The following is a 19,263-nucleotide window of genomic DNA, read 5'->3' on the forward strand; positions in this document are numbered from 1 at the left end:
ATTAAATATTCGCAGCTGTTTTTCCCCCCACAATGCAGGTGGCTATAAATACAAAAGATTTCTACCTGTCTGTAACTAACAAAAATCAACTTAATTTTATCAAATGTATTCACTTGCACATCAACAGCAGATCTTCCTGTCTATCAGATACTTATTACTGCAGAAAATGTACAACTTCGAGGGAAAAAGGCCTCAATTTCAGAGAGGTATTTTATTAACATTTGCCTCCTATATTAAGTACTATAAAACAGTGCAAATATTATATATAGTAGACATATAGAAACCATGTCTAATGCTATGCACAACAAACCAATCTGAAAAGTACTGAACAGAAAACATGACATTTCCCTTTAAAGGCTTGGTGTCAATGTCACTTTGGCAGAGAATGTACTAAAGTACACATTTTACATAAAATCTTCAAATGAACAAACTTATGCTGCACACTGAATTGAATAAAAATGAAAATTTCTGTAATTATTTCAAGTCTGTTTACAGTCTTATGCTTTATACCGGTAATAAAAAGGTACCTTCAGAAATTCATAGCTTTAGCACAAAATATATATAATGGCATTTTCAGAACTAACACATTGAAATAATAAGGTTAGAAGTATCCTGTTAATTTAAGGAAGTCCCATCTATAAAATGGTAGAAATGATGTTCATTTCTCAAGTCTGTTTGTAACATACACATCGTTTTTCTGGACCCTCTTTGGTGATATAGCGTGCACTGCACAATCATCTCCAAGCAACAGCTACCATCAGTCCCTTCTTTATGCATGATTGCAGTTCAAGTCCCCAAAGGTCCTGTCCTGCAGTTCAGATGGGGACCCCAACATGTAGGAGAAGAGCATCTTTGGCTACTGGTACAGGAGTCAATAAAGTGTCAACATGTGTCTATTTCCAGGACACTAAGACTGGGCTGAGAGTCCCGGGCTGCTCTCCAGTCCGTGATGTAGCTCTGCTTTGCAGACGGTGGACATGGCACAATGCAGAGAGTTGACAGCAGGGGGCTCCTCATCCCCTGCAAAACACATCATATTCATGTCTTTTGATTATAAGAACAGTTTATTTCCCAAACTGGATTCAGTTTCAAATTTACAGTACAGGCCAAAAGATTGGATACACATTCTCATTCAGTGCATTTTCTTTGGTAGATTCTCACTGAAAGCATCAAAACTATGAATGAACACATGTGGAGTTCTGTACTCAACACAAAGTGGAGACCTGGCCTCCACAGTCACCGGACCTGAACCCAATCCAGATGGTTTGGGGTGAGCTGGACCAACAAGTGCTAAACACCTCTGGGAACTCCTTCAAGACTGTTGGAGAAGCATTTCAGGTGACGACCTCTTGAAGCTCATTGAGAGAATGCCAAGAGTGTGCAAAGCAGTAATCAGAGCAAAGACACTAGAATATAAAACATGTTTTCACTTATTTCACCTTTTTTTGTTAAGTACATAACATAAGTTTTCCAATTAACAATGAATGGGGAGATCTGTAATTTTCACATTAGGTACAAAAATCACATTGTATTATTACACATTATAAATTAATTAATTGCAAAATTAAGTATTTGATTCAATATAAAAACAGAACTTAATATTTTGAATAGAAACAATTACAGGTCAGGTTTCAGCTCCTCCATAAATTTTTTTTTATGAGTTCTGGAGACTGGCTGGGTCACTCCAGGACCTTGAAACCCTTTTATGGAGCCACTCCTTACCAAAGTTCAAAGAGAAGTGATTGTCACATGTGATACACAGCAGCACAGCACACGGTGCACAGTGAAATTTGTCCTCTGCATTTAACCCATCAACCTGAGTGAGCAGTGGGCAGCCATGACAGGTGCCCAGGAGCAGTGTGTGGGGACGGTGCTTTGCTCAGTGGCAAAAGCACTTGGCGGATGGGGATTCGAACCGGCAACCTTCTGATTACAGGGCCGCTTCCTTTACCGCTAGGCCACCACTGCCCTGACAGTGTTTCAGGTTATTTTCCTGTTGGAAGACCCAGCCACAGCCCATCTTAAAATGCTCTCACTGAGGGAAGGAGGTTGTTGGCTAAAATCTCACGGTAAAATGCAAAATAATAATTTTTAAACTATAAAATCTAAATAAAAATCCAGAAAATGAAAAGTGGGAAAACTAGAAAAATCTGTAGTACATCAGATACATATTTTTTCTGACTAATAAATCATTCACAAAAATGTATGGGGTGTACTCATTTTTGAAAGATGCAACTGCTGCACACACTTATTTCTACAATGGAAATCAAATATACTTCCCAACACTGTTGGGAAGTTCCCATAAATATGCAGAACTTATAGGTTGCTTTGATCAATGTACTTGTGCATTAGATCCCCTTCGTACAAGTTTCCTTAAACAAGTAGCACCCAATGTTATAAATCCCATCCTTAAAATTATAACTCGTCGCTTAGCACTGGCCATGTACCTTCGTTAAAGGTAGCAGTCATTAGACCCCTGATTAAAAAGCCGGATCTTGATCGCAGTCAGACCAATATCCAACCTTCCGTTTATCAAAAATCTTAGTCGAGGCCCAGCAGCTGAGCGCACAGCTAGACATTAACAATATCCACGAAGTATAACAATCTTTTTTTTAGACCTCATCATAGCACTGAGACAGCGCTGGTTAAAGTGGTTAATGACCTGCTGTTGGCCTCTGATCAGGGACGCATCTCGCTGCTTGTCCTGCTTGATCTGAGTGCAGTTTGTGGACATCAATGGTGATTCATCTTCACATAGTAAAGTAGAGTTTGGTGTTCCACAAGGTTCTGTCCTAGGTCCATTACTTTTTTCCCTATACATGTTACCTTCAGGTGACGTCATTCTTAAACACAGTATTAGCTTTCATTGCTATGCTGAGGACACACAGCTGTATCTGTCAGCGATGCCAGATCAGAGGCAGCAGCTGAACAAAATAGAGAATTGTCTGAAGGACATTAGACAGTGGATGCTCACCAACTTTCTCCTGTTAAACCCTGACAAGACAGAAGCGCTTGTACTTGGGCATCAAGCAGCCAGGCGTAAACTGGCTGACTACATCATAAAGTAAAGGATCTAGGTGTCAACAATGCAGGTCTCTCATTCACCTTAGAAATATTGCAAAGATAAGAAACATCATCTCAATGCACGATGCAAAAAAAGTTCTCTCTTCCCATTTGATGTCACAGACTGAGGAACCATCCTTTTGGCTACTAGATGGCGTACATAAATCCACCAAGATTTCAAATTTAGATTCATAAGTCCATATCATTTTCCTCTGGTCTTCCAGTCAGCATCTTTGAGCTGTTACCCCATTTCTTGAAATGCACATCATTTTTCAGTTTTGGGTAAGCTATTTTCTTGAATTTTGGGGATTTTCTAAAACTTTTGAACAGTAGTGCATGTCCTAGAGATGCTTAGATTCATCTACATTTATTTCATTCTCTTTCATCACAGAATGTAATCAAACGTAGCATGTAATCTGGGTACAGTTTGGGTACATTAAACACCTACTGGATATCGTGACACCACATGTACTGTGGTGACACTGTGAAATGTGTCCTCTGTATTTATCCACTTCCTTACCCGCTAGGACACCAGTGCTCCTCATGTCACTATTCAATTAAGATCACAGAATAAATGTAGTTATTATTCACTGTTATTCAGGGCTACTGTAGGGTGTACACATCACTCACTCATTTCCTAGTGTTTGTAGACCCACACCGGGCCCGGATTCAAACTCTAGGAGGCGACGATGCTAACCAGCACAGCACAGCTACTGGAGCAATACCGCAGAAGGGTCTCTCACCGAGTCCAGAGGAGGACGAAATGCTGTCAGCCAGTGAAGAGGAGTCGGCCTGGTCCGGAGAGAGACCCTCCATCAGAGGAATAGACAGCTCTGAGGAGGGAACAGATGAGTCATATATCCCAGAGTCCCGCGGCATCTCCGGTGGGCTGGACGAGGGTCCCTCATCGGGTCCGGGGACCGAACAAGCTCCGAGGCGAGGAGAGGGGCTCTGTAAGATGGCGCTTGGTTTCACAGGGAGCTCGTTCTCCGAGGCCTTTTTCAGCACAACCTCGTTGAGAACTAAGCCGTAGTCAGACGGCTCCACGTAGGTTGATGCCGAGTTGAAGTTTGGAGGCGGAGGAGCCAACTGGCGTTCGAACCAGTCAGGCTCCTGCGCGATGCACTGATGCATGTTGCAGATGGCCACGTAGAGCGAGCGTCCAGACTTGGAGCGGAAGTAATTCCGCTTGCTAACGTTGGGTGGCTGGGGCTCACGGTCTGGTAGGCTGAGCTGGCGCGAGTGCAAACAGGCAAACAGCTGCGGAAGCTGGTCCATCAGCTTGAAGCGCGGAGCAGCTGAGAGGCACGTGGGAACATCGCTCTCGTGCGAGTAATCAAAGTACACGGCCATGAAGCGGGAGACATCCATGGACGCCTGCCGAGCCTTGTGCAGTTTCTCAGCAATCATGGTCACCATAACAACAAACGTGTCACGTCTGCTCACTTCCAGAGAAGAAATATGCTCTTTGCTTGGTTCTTTGTCTCGGTCCCGGTATGAGCCTTTACTGCGTTGATAGCGCTTCTCCACAAAGTATTTCAGACCCTTGGAGCAAACGGTGATGATGAAGTGGGCCTCATCCAGCTGACGGCTCAGCCATGACATTTGGCCCTCCTTACAGATCTCCAGATGCTCCCATAGGTCCAAATGCACCTACAGGACAGAGTGGGAAATGCCATTAACAGAAACATCTGGTAGAGTGGCCTTCTTCATCATTCATCTTCCTGCTGGTACAACCTGCTTTTTTTAAGGAGAATCTATAGTTATCCACCAAGGTTAATTATTACAAAAATTTACGAAGTCTTCCTAAGTCCTGCTGACAAAGTGCCAGCAATAAGATGTTAAGAAAAAACTAAGAACATGAGATCCTACATTTAAAATAAAGAAACAGGATCTAAAAATATTCGTTATAAATAATAAATTGGTGTCCAATCACAATGAACAGGATAGATGCACAGCTAAAAATTGTGGCCCTTCCATAAGGAGGTCAGAAGAAATGTATATACCTTTAGAAAACCACACTTGGATTTATATGAGCAAACAGAGCAGAGATTGGACTTTAATGAGATTTAATCTAAACTGATTCTTCCGAAGGGTCGAAGGGTAAAGAGTAATTAATATAAGTCACTACCAAAATATTATTAAAAGAAAAAAATACCTGAACTCTTGAATGGCGTGCCATAAGAAGACACTTGATTGGTAGCACAGACAAAGCAAGAGCATGTGACACTCAGCCTAACGTCTCATTAAATGGACTGATAATATAAAGCTTGAATTTAAGTCAGCAAGATAATAAATGGTTTGAAAAATCTGCAGTGCTTGATTGAATCATGATTGAAACGAAAGTCAGATGAGAATGCCACAACCTGCACTTTGTCTATTCAGCCAACAGGGGGCAGGCTGCTCACTCGCTCACAGGCTGCTTCACTACACATTCCTCATTTTAGAAAGCGTCTCCAGTCACAGCTGGTCCAGAAAGGGAAGGCTGTGTTTATCCCTGAAGGGGTGGCTGAAATGACACACTGCAGCACCTCACCTCACAACCGCAGAAGTCCTGCAGGAAGAACGCAAACGTCTGGATCACGGCCAGGTGTTTATGGCAGTCTTTACTGGAGTAACAGATGAAAACTTTGGGGCGGGGCCAGGGCCGCTCTGAGATCAGAGCGGTGGTGTGAGAGGTCGACTCAGAACTTTCCTCATCCAGGTGCGAGTAGATGTTTTCTACAGAAGTAAAATAAAATGCTGAAATACCTGGGTTACTTTTCAGTTCAAGCTTACAAAATGTCTGGAATGTTTATTCTATATATGTTGTTAAAGTTCTCCAAGTTAGTGTCTGCTGTTTACCAGTTAAAGATTCTGAATTGGTGACTGCATGGAGTCTGGAATCTGTGATCAATCACTCCCAGTCTCGGCCTGAAGATTACAGCTATCACCTTACAGCATGCTGAACAAAGGAACGGCTTTCCGGCAGTAACCAGACACACACACACACACACACACACACACACACACGCACCTTGCTGCTTCTTTCGGCACATGACTGTGAAAAGAGTGGCGAAGGCAGACATGATGACGAGCGGAACTGTGATGGCCATGGCCCGGATGGGCCCAGCCCATGTATACTGAACTGGAAAGAGACACACACACACACACACATGAATGTTGAGTTTCTTTACACGTGTGATGTTATATAACCAAGTGTGATTCAGTGTTTTACATACAACACCGGGGAGACGGTGCAGGTACACTGATCTCACCTGGGCTGACATGGTACTGCGTCTGTCTCATGGTGGCGTTGTTGTCGTCACGAAGCTGGATAAAATAATCCGGATTATTACGTCTGCTTTTGTTTAGAGCCACTCACAGTGCTGAGACACAAGCAGCTGACCTCTATTGCGTACGTTCCTGGGGTCACATCCTGAAGAACGCAGGTCGTTTTGGGTGAGCTAATTTCCTGGACGGGACATCAGATTGACATGAAGAGTAACACTGCAAAATATGCTAAAATAATTGTATTAAATTCACTTTGAACAATTGGTTAATTCTCAGGTAGGCTTGTTGAATATCACAATACTGGAAACTCCCACAGAGAGACCTGCTCGGGTGTCAGACCATTATTGGCCTGAAATTGAGTAGCATGTGAGAGTTGGTCAAGTGCATTGTTAAAAATTGCTGAGAGAGAAGACGACAGGGTTCTTTATTGACCCAGACCTTCTGCCAAACAGACAAAACGTCTGGTCGTTTCAATTTTAAAGGCCTTTAAATTAGTCCCCAAAACAAGACATCTGTGGCCTGAAAGAATGTCTCTTCGGAACCTAAGTTGAAACAGCCTAGACTTTCCAGGTCAGGAATGCTGTGTGGCTGCAAGGCTTTCTGGGAAATTTTGGCTCTTGCTATTGAGAATTCCCATTGTGCCCATCAACTGGAAAGGAGGGAGATTCCCAGTCCTTCAAAGCGTTTTAACTTTTAACATGAAAGTGATTGTCATTATGAAACATTGCAGTAGAGCACACAGTGACACAATGAAATGTGTCCTCTGCTTTTAACAGTCACCCTTGGTGAGCAGTGGTCAGCCATGACAGCAGAGTGCGGGGCCGCTTCCTTAACCGCTAGGCCACCACTGCCACTTCAAACTAATAGTGCTGTTACACACAGAGCTGTAAATGTCGGCCCAATGAATCGCACCAGGCCTGGTTGGGTGGTGTCCGCACAGTAAATGATCGGTCAGCAAGCACGAACTTCAGGTCTATAGTACCTATCCTTTCTGTATGATTCACTGCTTGTAAATATGTTTCTGTGATTCAAACCTCACTTACTACCATTGTGTCCCTGAACAATACCCTGAGTGTATCCAGAGGGACTGTCCCTGATTGTAAGGCGCTCTGAATAAGGGTGTCTGATAAATGCAGTTTTGAATGTTGTAATTTGGTTTTATCATTTGGAGAATTTGCGATTCTCTACCACCGTTGTCGGGCTATTTGTTTTAATTATCGTGAGAGAGATGTGAAAATGGCTACTGAGGAGGTGAAACTGCTCAACACCTGCTTTTTTTTTTCTTCTTTTTTTACACCTGCTCATTTTGGGCTCCTTTCAGCCTACCCCTCCCATAATTTCACATTCAATTTGAAATAGCATTTTTTTTTTTTTAGTGAAATGTGATTAATTCCTAAAATGTGACCAAATACAACCACTATACTCAACTAGCAGACACCTTTGAATAGCTTTGGGTAGATGTGAGTGTCATGCTGTATCTATGTATCGTGATATTTACGACTGAGATGCAACACATTAAGATGCCAAATAAAGGAAAATGAATGTTAAAATGAATGTTAAATGGTTAAACAGAGTTGTTGAGACTTGTCTCTATACTCACCGGCTTGCATCGCTTTAGTCGGAAGGGACCCTCTTGCCTCAGCTTGTAATACAGGTAGTAGATGCTAAAGCCGAATGTGGAAGGGGCGTGGTCAAACACCACATGAAGACTAGAGCCCATCTGGGAGACACTGAGGAACTTGGGCCGCCAGACTTTTAAAGAAAAGAAGAAAGTCAGGGGAAAACACTTCATCTCTCATTGGCAGTGTGTGTTAAATAATGAGACCATTGCCATGCAACTCACAAGGTTTGCAGATAAGGTTATCCGAGCCAAGAAGTGCTTCACAACCTGTGGGGAGGGGAGGAAAAAAAAAAAAACAGCAGTAGATTTGCTATCTGGCAATAATTCTGGGGTAAATGGGGTACATGGAACCAGAGAAATCTGGTTTGTCATATTGCCAAATACAGAGCCCCATGCAATCAGTTTTTTTTTCTTATTCATTTTTTTCCATTTTAATTCTTCTGATTCCATATGATTATGGAGTTGTTGGGGAAAAATAGCCTGCAATATGACATTTAATAACTGTTCAACAAAGTGCTTGGGCATTTACTCTTTGCTTTTAAAAACCATTTACATGTAAATAATATGCGCATTTCATGCAAAGAACTATTTGCAAATATGGAATAAAAAAAAAAAAGTGTCAACTTGCATAATGAACCGGAATCAGCAGATTTGTTGCATGATTGGCTCGCACTAGTTTGCATACAGTTATTAACTGTAAGTGGTCATCACAGATGTTCTTAGAAAAGGGTTGTTCATCTGATTCATGAAAAATATATTGTTCCGTTGTAAACTTAGCACTAATAGTTCCAGGTTCTGACCACTGCTGACAAGAGATATTTTAAACGGAGGTGCAGCATGGACTGACATGCTTGTCTGGTCTCCTCATTAGACAGATGAAGCACTATACTGTACACTATGAACACCAAAAACATGCTTTGTAATAACGTAAATCTTACTGTTCGTGCGCAGAAATGAAGGTGGAAAGAAACTATCGTTCATAAACGTTGGGAACGGCACAATCCTGACCATGTAGTCCGTCTCAAAGGCCAGACCGATGAAGGGCTGGGAACTCATTCTCTGTGGAGCAAGAGCACACCAGGGGACTACATGTTGAGGGCCTTTTAAAAAGCTGGATGAATGGTAGTTTCCAGTTTCAGAGCCTACTTACAACATTTTTAAAAGAGAAGTTCAACAGTCGAGGATCTTTGAGGATCATGTGCTGACACTGTTTCCCCTCTGGGTTCTTGTCCTCCAGGTATACCCGGAACCCTTTCACATGCTCAATACCTGCACAAGAAAAAAGACGAAAGGTCAGCTTTTTTTTTAATATATATGAATCTGTGTTTTATGTTACTATTTGTCCAGTAAATTCTTTACATACATTAAAATGTAATCGTTTCTGAAGTATGTACACTGACACTGAGCTGCCCTCACCAGAGCCTCCAAGACACTGGCAAACAAAATCTGTTGAAAGAACAAGTTGACATTTTTGTCTCTCTCAAGAGACAGGGGCATGCATGCCAACGCAGCATTCCCATGGTCCTTCAAAGCGTGCCAGCGCCCTTCCTTTTTAATTACATTTCTGCCTTATCAGTTGCAGTAGTCCTGATTTCTGTGAGGTTCTTGTTACCACGGTCAGGAGTGCAGCTGAAGGAGTGAAAGAATCCCCTCTGTGTGGCGGCTGTAACTCCACACCTTCACCAGCCCTGACAGATACCATCAAGCATCCTACCTTTGCCACGGCTCAGGAATGAGAGAAAAAAATGAGTGAAAGGAGGGGAAAAAAGATACAATTGATAGAGAAATTTTTAGTCCACTGATTTGAATCAGTGACTACAGTAAAATTTATATTGACCATATAAAATGTTCTTCCAATGCTGAAGAACCAGGTAAGCAAACACTGCTACTTTTCTCACACATTTTAAGGACTAGCTTCCTGCCACAGACACATTTAACCTCATATCTGAAATTACCGAACAGGTCACAGCTGACCAATGAAACTTAATTCTACAGATCAGCCATTTTACACTTCGTGAACAGACCCGGAAAAAACACAAAGAAATACATATGATACAGCTTTAAAACGTAAAAAACTACCAGTCTGGCTGAAGGAAATAGAGCTGCTGCACATATAGCTCAGCATGATGACTTTTGCTGGTAGGTTCCTGTATTTTGGCTGAGAAAGTGTGAAGTAACTGCATTCCTTCAAATTCCGATTCTGAACAACTTTAGTACGGTTAAAAGAAGTGTTCTGAAAAAAGCATTTGCAGTATGAATGTAGTTGTGGATATTAGCGGCATTTATTTCATTAAAAAAAATCCTGCTCCATTAATATATCTATATGCTACATGGGGGACACCTGCGCCTTCTGAACAAGTGTGGCTTATTTCAGCTCAGTTTAAAAATGAGTAGGTGTGCTCTATAGTCTGGAATTTACAGTATCTGCACATTTGAAGTAAATTCCAGACACTATTCACAACGACAGAGACATGGGGTTACACTGCAGGAGAGTGCACTGAGACAGAAGCCAGGGAAGGGGGACCTGGGCCAGCAGGCAGTATTGGGAAGAGGTGGCTTCTGTGGCTTCTCAGAGCTGTACGCTGTACACAAGCATTTGGGGAACAGGAACGTGTTACCTACCAAGAGGGCTGGCCATCCAGTGGACCAACACTGCTGCCTGGTTGTCACATGACAAGTGACTGAAGGTGACATTGTTGACTTCATGAATTGCATGCTTCCCATATGGATTCCAGTTCAGAGAACAGTCTAGAACGAGAGATTAAAGGACAGTGTACTTCTCCACTGCATGGGTTTGCACAGAATACAACATGTGTTTAGATTGAGGGATGGGGGAGAGCTGAGAGAGGAAGGGTGGACTTTACATACCAGGTGACAGGATACTTACTGTCATTCCGAAATGTCACACACGGTTTTCTTCCATTTTCATCTGAATTGAACAGGAGTCCCTGCAGAGTGTGAGAAACCCAGAAAAGAGCATGAAACTAAATGAAGGTGAGTGCAGGCAACGGAGACAACACCGGGCAAGGAGGACATATACAACACAGACACACACACACACACCCCTGTGAGAGAACTAAAGACATGGTGGACAGGGACCTGTTCCCTTGTTTGCAATACTGACAGACACAAGAAAAATCACAGAAAGAGAACAAAAGGGTTGAAGGTAAAAGTGGTTTAGACCAGTATATGGTGTCTGGCTTCATTCTACTCAATATTTATTGTTGCTCTGGAATTTACTTCAAAAAGTAAATGCTGTGATGAGATAAAACTTTTTTTTTTTTTTTACTTCCAGGGCAGTGAACTGTTTGGTTTGTAGCGAATGCTATATCATATACAGCCATACTGAACCCTGACTACACAAGTATTTCCACGTAGACACGCCCTCTTTTGGCTGGAGCCATAGGGGAGCTCATTTGACTATTTTTTGTGAGCATCACATGTTGTTCACAGCTTGAAAAATGTTCTTGAAACCTTTACAACCACATCAGAGGACGTGTGGCCTGACGTGAAGGTGCCTGCTCTAATAGGTCTGAGCTCTGCGGTCCTACAGCATCCCAGCAGGCTGCCCACGCAGCTGAAACTAATCACGAGCCCCGCCCACACCACACCCCTCCAAAAGCAGAATCCTAACAAGTCCCTCACATCCACTGCTGAAGAGCCCCCTGACCCCCCCCCCTGATGTGCTGAGTGGGGGGGGTTTGTAGTCATTTGCAGTCTTAAAACTTCAAATGGATGGTCTGGAGCGGGCGGGGACGAGGCTGTACGGAGCACCAATAAACCTGCTGTGTCCCATGTGGCTGCCCCAAGGTGAGGGAGAGGGGGGTCAGGCCTGGGTCACGGCTCACACTAAACATTACAAGGTCCAGTCAGCAAGGGCTGTAAAAGCCTCAGAAGGAGCAGAAGCCAATTAAGCAGAGCTGCAAGCAAGCTGTTCCGGCAGTGTACTGGAAATATGAAGTCAGGTCAGGATATGCTACAGGACAAAGTCTCATAGGTGGCCATGATTTGTAGTGTAGAGCTGAAGTGGAGCAACAAAAAGGTGAGAATGAAAAATCCCAGAAGGAAAACCTGGCCAGCGAGAATTTGTAATAAAAATCATACATTGATTAATTTCTAGTCTGTTAATGTGGTAGTAACCACAACTGGCCAAGCACAGTGTGTGTATGACAGGACTAATTGTATTCATAAAGATTATTGTTATTGTTTTATTAGTTTACATGCACCAAAAAGTAGGGAATGTGGTATACATGTCAGGTCCTGTCAAAGTAAAGGAAGGTGAAGAGGCTTGAACCCAGTCTGGCTAATTTAAATTTTACATAGAAGTTTCAACCTGATCAGTCTCACAGCTTAATTATATCCATAAAACAGCATCATGAAAACCGATCGTTTCTAACGTCACTCATCACATTCATCAGGAAAGCTGTTCAGAACGTTGTGAGGTGATCCTTTTCAAGTGCTGGTGACATTTTTGACATTTCAAATACCGATATGATATATCGAAGCTTGCAACCATGCACTGTTCATATGGTCAAGAATTGGAAATGAGAAATGCCTGTTAGCATGGCCATGATAGTGACGGTGCGCCATGTCTGAACACCACCCACACAGCGGAAGTGGGCATTCCTTCTCCCTCAGATCTTCTGAGGCCAGGTGCGTGCTCTCTGCTACGGGTAATAACAGTCATTACACCATCTGAGCCCTGGACTGAGAAAGCAGGCTCCCCGGGGAGACCACATCCTTTGAAGCTTGTGTTCAGGCAAAGTTCACCTGCATCTTTAACTCGAGGAATGTCACAATACCAGCAAACAAAGGTGGCTGAGCTTCATGTTAGAACATTTTATAGATTCCATTATCAAGACAACTGCTTCTTTTTAAAAGGAGGAAAGCCAGAACCTCCACCCACCCGCACCTTGGAGACAGGGGAGAAAGATCTGGAATTTCTTTAACTCGATAAGCAACATTTCTTGCTTTGTAAATGGAACCCAGCCAACATTGATTCATTAACGGACAATTACAGGCCAGAGGAGGCGACTGAGGTTGCACAGTGACAGGGTAGCTGCAGGAAGGGCTGAGAACCCCTCATTTCACTGTATTGGTTCCCATGTTGCTGCACAGAAACATGCACTGATGCTAAATTCACCAGAACCAGTCTTACGAGGAGGAGGACAACTACTGATTGTATGTCGCTCTGAGTTTTAAGGATGATCTATCTTAGGTGCACACGTCATTTATATTCAAGTGAGCACACACAGCTGCCAAGGCGCTCGAACATGAGAACAACACAGTGCAGTGCGAGTGTGTTAGTGAAGTCGCTGCTTTACATGGCTCTGCAGAACCAGTTCAGAGAACTGAGGGTGAACCAATCAGCCGATGGTGGACTAAAAGGGGTTACAGTGGTGACCCTTAAATAGATGGTTTATGTCCACTCCACAGCACACCAACCATTCCACTCTGTCCAAATAGGCTGAAGCATCAGAAGATTCATGAAGATCCACAAAAACATGACATAGCACCAAGACTAAGTGACAATGACTGACTAAATTATATTAGCTTTTAGATAAACTGAACTTTGGTATTTACTGTATATACACTCATATACCCATGGAAATCAGTGGCTAAATTTCCTGAATTTGCAGGTCTACAACTTAAAAGAATTAGCCACCATGAGGTATAAGAGGAACATGCAATGTAACCTGATCACTGCAGATCTTCTTACTGCTTACTTACAGCATGAAACCAAACTCCAAACCGGAAACTTGCTGGCACAACCTTTACTTTTACTTTCCACAATTACACACTGCGAGCCCTCAAATGGTTCAAGCCCTCAAATGGTTCAAATCATATCTGTTTAATAAAAGCCTCGGCTTCTCTATTAAGGACTCTCGCATCTTCAACGGCAAATGTGTCTTTTCTATGCAGATAACCGAGGGCTACTTTCCCCTGACGTGTAACAAGCGGTGCGCTATCCAACCTCTGGCCTTCAATTTCCTGGACCTAAGTGACCCCCATATTGACCTCGCTTCCCGAGCCCCTTGTGAAAAATCATTGATTACAAACCTGTTAAAATGGGCTGACCAATCTCAAGCGAAATCTGCTCTCATTCATTGCTTTTTCAGACAATCACTGTGTTTAAATGTCATTTAAAAACCCACCTTTACACCCTGGCTTTGAACCCAGTGTGACGCGGTTGTTATACGGTGTTCTTATGCACTCCTTTCTTAACTCTTTTACTATGTTGTCTTACATATTTTTATTCGTCCCCTTGTTTAATTCAAATGGCTGCATCTTCTCTCTCTCTATTTGATTCCGTTTACTAATTAATTCTTTATTTCTAATGAACTTTGTGTCCATGTCTGTTCTGTTAATGGTAATTAAATTTTATGTACAGCACTCTGGTGCTTTATAAATAAATATGGTATGGTCGGGTAAATGCAAATGAGAAGGAGAGTGGCAGGATGAGGAAGAGAGCTTGGGGTGGTGAAATGAATCGTATAATCGACGCGGACGATATCGCATCATAATGGATTATATCATAATGACGTTGCTTGGTGATTTTCTTGTTAAAAAGAAGTGGCTGCCTGATCTGAGTACAGCGCCACTCCAGATAGGAGTCTCACTCACACACCACTCGTCAGCCTTGTTTTTTTTGGCCCAGATTAGAAACAAAGCGTGTGAGCTTGGGAACCCACAATCTCTACAGCATGACATTACCGTCTTCCCGGGAGCTCAGAAAAGCACGCAGATTTTTTGTTGTCTGAACCAGGCGTTTTTCTGCCGTTTGTGGCTTCAGGTTGTGAGGGGTTTGGGTCGGCGTGTGGTGGAGGAAACTGGTGAAGCGTGCAGAGAAAGGAGGCTCGTCTCACGTTTCCATCACGCTCTCTGCATCAGGACCGGGGCGGGCGACTAACTCCGCCCACAGCATAGTGACGTACTACCAGTTTCAGTACTACAACTGTAACAAGGTGAACAACGGGCACGGGGCAGTGGTGGCGTAGCGGTTAAGGAAGCAGCCTTGTAACCAGAAGGTTGCTTGTTTGAATCCCGATCAGTCAAGGTGCCACTGAGGTGCCACTGAGCATGGTGCCCACTGCTCACCAAGGGTGATGGTTAAAAGCAGAGGACATTTCACTGCGTGCACTGTTGCAGTGTTTAACAATGACAATCACTTCACTTTTCAGTACCTGGTTGGGGCTGAAGAGATGCTGAATAATGAAGAATAGTGGAATGATCTGTATAATGCAGACTACGATCCATCAAGCTGATGTACATGGCAGTGGTCAGTGAGTACTGCCGGAATGGACCACATGCCACTTTCATTAACCCACATCTGTCTCCCATTTCTCATTCCCATCAGCATTCCTGTTTTAGGACAATTTTGTGTCCCTTTTTTGGTCCTGCACAAACCTCATTACAGCATACTATTCTTTCCACTATGTTGTGTAATGGATCATAGCTAAAACATCCCAAATGCGGCACCATCTGATGGACAAGTTCTAACAAGAGACACAACAAAAGCTTAATGCAGAGTCAGTAATCAAATGGAGACAAAAAAAGGAACAAAGAAATTTTTTTATCTTTAGTACAGGATCTTATTTTTACTCTTATGGCTGCTGACATTGAGGGCATCTCAGTAACAGATTTAAAACAAATGATTATAAATCAATTCTTTTTAAAACATACAGGCATTGCTTCAGTGGCATCTACTGAAATTAGCATGTGCACATTTTATATAGCGGAAGAAAGAAGTCATTAGTCATTAGAAACCAGGTGAGAAAGAAGCACTCCAGGAGTCCTTATTTAGCAGTCCCATGCGTCTGTTCTTACAACCATCAAACTGCTTTTGTCAATAAATCTCAATAAATGTTAACCTTTAACAATCGTGCAATTTGATTGCAGTAAAACCCATCAACACAATTATTACAGCTTCTAAAAATGTAAAGGTACAGTGCTATATTTATTAATAGTTCTTTAACAAAAATATGTACCAGCACCATGTATCCAGGATGTAGTTGGTGGCCCCGTCTTCCAAAACCCAAGAGCACACACACACTGCCCCATTATTCTAACCTTTAAAACATGTAGACTGTGTACCCTCCACCACTTCCCAATTGCCCCCCAGGGATTACATGGCCTACGGTTCGGGGCTTGACCTCCATTGTCCCTCTCCAGTGGCCAGAACTGACCTCTGGGGCAAATGCCCAGTAGGAGAGTGTTGGGTGAAAGATGAATGAGTTTCGCCCCACCGCAGCTGACATGATCCAGCTGCTGAGATTTTTACCCCAAGTCCCTCAGCATTCCGTAGCAATCAGCAGCGCTGAACATCCAACCTGAAGACACGCTCATTTCAAACAGAACCTCAAAAAAAGAATAAAAAAAGCATTCCACAAATAATGTAGCACCATGCAAGCTAACGTGCAAACAATGGCAGAAATTCCTCTGCGTGCTGATTAGTGCTGGTGGTAAAAGGAGGAAGGGTTTATGGGCGGTTAGACCTATTTAAAAAGAGGGGGGCTGGCTTCCTGCCCTGCACTGAACCCTGGGGCAAGAACAGTTTCCTCATCTGATTGTTGATTAAGCAAGAGGAAGAGAGCAGCTAATTGACTGTAATGACTTCAATCTGTTGGATCAGAGCAGATTTGTCCGAGTCTGGGCTCTGGTATGGTCAGGACAGCTCAGGTTACGTCCATGGGCTTGCTTTTCAGTACCTCACTCAAGGTACAAAGAAGTGTCACTGTTTGTGTTGCAGGGCCAAACCCAAAGCAAATGTAGGAGGGTGTATTCAGAGAGCACAGAATCATTAAGAAAAGATAGAAAAATAATAAATGTATGCAACTAGCCCCTCAGAGGGATCAGCCATTAACATACCTTCATTTCCCACCACACCAGTCAAAGGCTGCCGCTGCACCTGAAAGGCCAGCAGTCCTGCCATTTACTTAAGATCTGTGGCCATCAGGCCTAATTCAGAGGTAGCCAACCAGGGATTTTCCCACCGCAGCACACAAAACAGCTCCCTCGGAAGCCACGCACTGGTTGGCTGCTTTTCAATGCTCCTTTAAGGTGCAATAGAAATGAGCGGGCTGTCCTTCAGCCCCCACCCAGCTTCCAGCCCCCACCCAGATCCTCTGGTTATGTTCTCTGGACCATGCATCAGTACACATTTTCATTCATTTTTCTAATAATGGGACAAGCAGATGGGGGTGAAGTAGGTGCCATGGCCAGGTCTGTATTTCTGTATGTCTTCACATAATTTCATATGTTGGACCTATTTATTGACATTCTGATAATCAAAATATGAAATATTTTCAAGAAATACTCTAAACTGTTAATATTCACATTTCATTACGTAAAAAAAAATGGAGGCAATAAATACACATTTCTGTTAACCAATAGAGGCCAAAACAGAAATTTCATGTTAATTTACACTTGCATTGCACGCAAACCTCAAATCAGCTGATTCCACAGCACCAACAAAGCTGGGATAACATTTCCCCTGTACACATCAACAGCACTTTAATATGTTAGTGCTCAAATGAGTATTTATGTTCACTAGCTGGCCAGATCCCACTCATTCTTCAGAGCTCTAGACTAACTTTCTGGACTCTTGTGCCCAAATTTGATTCTTAGATGCACCATCACAAAAGTTCGCTTCACCACATTGTAGACAGCATCACATTTAATAACGTAGTTTTACAGGGCCTGTGCCTATAGGCTTGTATATAACTATGTAAATGATTAACTATGTAAATGAAGTGAAATGGGTGATTGTCATTGTGATACACAGCACAGCACACGGTGCACATAACGAAATGTGTCCCTTGGCGGATCGGGAATGAAACCGGCAACCTTAACCGCTAGGTCACCAATTCTAGAACTTACTGAAAACGTGTTTGTGCCTGAAGTGCTTCACTAAAACCAGATAAATGAAATAAAAAGAACATCTAAATGAAAAAAGCGAGTGTTTTAAGGGTGTTTTATCACTGCAGATGAATGGTGCTTTTTCATCATTTTACTCTGGCTCATGTAGCAGTAAATGTGTGGTGAGGCGAGCGGTTCCATTACCACTGAGGTGGTGAGACTAGCTTCTGGCGATTAGAAGATGTGGGAGAAATGACATGTTGGCTGCCATCCGCCGTGTTGGGGCTCGGGTCTGAGTTTAAATCTCTAGTCCATGGCTGCACCTCACCTCTCTGTCTGACTGCAGCACGCCCGCTTTAAATACCAATACGCACCAGAATATCTGGAGCATGACCAATCAGAGTTCACACTCTCTGATTGGTTTAGAATAGGATATGAGTTACAGTGACTCCACCTCCACACCATTGAGAAATTAGGTCACATTCTAGAGCCCTGTTCTTTGATTTCCAAGCGAACCCATACCCTGGGACACATTTCTGAGATGGACCTGCACAAAGGCTGACTGTAATATAATAATAATAAAATTCTATTATGGTATTTGTAATGCCTACAAACAGCATTCATGTAACGTGTAGAATTATGTAGGTTTCAGGTCAACGTCACAATGTAAGATCAGTTCTGCTGGAGTGCTCCTTTTATTCGCTGGAATATGTTTATATGCTTGTAGGTACTGTAGAAATAAATGTGTGCGACTTCACCTGCTCCACAAATTAGCATGTAAAACATTTACTTAAAACGCAAACCAAACTCTTCATTCCAAGGTGCAAACGCATTAAAACATTGATTCTCCAGTAACTCCCTTTCGTATTCGGTCCACCAACATGTGGTGGAAAAAGAGAGCACAACTTTACCAGATGGAAGGAAATGGCTTTTTGACACAGCTGGGAAAAGCAATCGAGCCCTGCGGCACGGTCTGGCCATTTCTTCAGCCGAACGTGCCCGGAGGAACAATCACTTTCCACCGCCTCCGTGTTCAGAGAAGCTCTTTGGATCAAGAGAGACAAAAGTGCATTGCGGTACGAGGGCTGCAAGTTCCAGGGGGAGGGGGGGAAGAGGCTTTTATCCAATGCCAGGTACCACCTTACACAGCTCGGCATTGCAGAACAAGCCAGAGTCATATTACACGCAAAAAAACAAATGCATACCTGGTCTGCCTCTACGAACACAGACAGATTTTCTTTATTCTAATACACCGTCGGTTATTAATTATGTATTTAAATAACCGATTGTTCAAAGAAAAAAAAAAGGCCTGAACAAATCCCTCCTTTCAACACTTCTGCGCAGACCAGGACCGGCTTCCTCCTCTTTTCAATCGTCTCTACACAGAGGGTGTCCTGTGGTTCAAAGGAGGAAATGCCAAGTCATTTTAACAGCACAAGCAGTGCCCT

At 43.0% G+C, this 19,263-nt stretch overlaps 1 protein-coding gene across 4 annotated transcripts in view; it reads right to left on the reverse strand.

The window, feature by feature from the left end:
- Positions 1-192: 192 nt before the first annotated feature.
- The window catches only part of il17rd (interleukin 17 receptor D), a 21,316-nt gene continuing 2,245 nt past the window's right edge, over positions 193-19,263 (reverse strand). For 2 of the 4 annotated variants that reach the window (XM_028967259.1, XM_028967260.1), the window contains 12 exons: positions 10,845-10,905; positions 10,580-10,705; positions 9,108-9,226; positions 8,896-9,016; positions 8,180-8,224; positions 7,937-8,088; positions 6,452-6,517; positions 6,321-6,375; positions 6,080-6,190; positions 5,600-5,784; positions 3,807-4,716; positions 193-1,020 (listed from right to left, as the gene is read on the reverse strand). In XM_028967259.1, the coding sequence (XP_028823092.1) occupies positions 908-1,020; positions 3,807-4,716; positions 5,600-5,784; positions 6,080-6,190; positions 6,321-6,375; positions 6,452-6,517; positions 7,937-8,088; positions 8,180-8,224; positions 8,896-9,016; positions 9,108-9,226; positions 10,580-10,705; positions 10,845-10,905 (2,064 nt within the window). In that variant the 3' untranslated portion in view covers positions 193-907. Of the gene's footprint in view, positions 1,021-3,806; positions 4,717-5,599; positions 5,785-6,079; positions 6,191-6,320; positions 6,376-6,451; positions 6,518-7,936; positions 8,089-8,179; positions 8,225-8,895; positions 9,017-9,107; positions 9,227-9,320; positions 9,944-10,579; positions 10,706-10,844; positions 10,906-19,263 lie in introns of those variants that run through there. The other 2 variants (XM_028967262.1, XM_028967261.1) reach the window with 2 other exon arrangements.

The sequence above is a fragment of the Denticeps clupeoides genome, unplaced genomic scaffold, assembly GCF_900700375.1.
Source record: "Denticeps clupeoides unplaced genomic scaffold, fDenClu1.1, whole genome shotgun sequence".
NCBI classification, from domain to species: domain Eukaryota; kingdom Metazoa; phylum Chordata; class Actinopteri; order Clupeiformes; family Denticipitidae; genus Denticeps; species Denticeps clupeoides.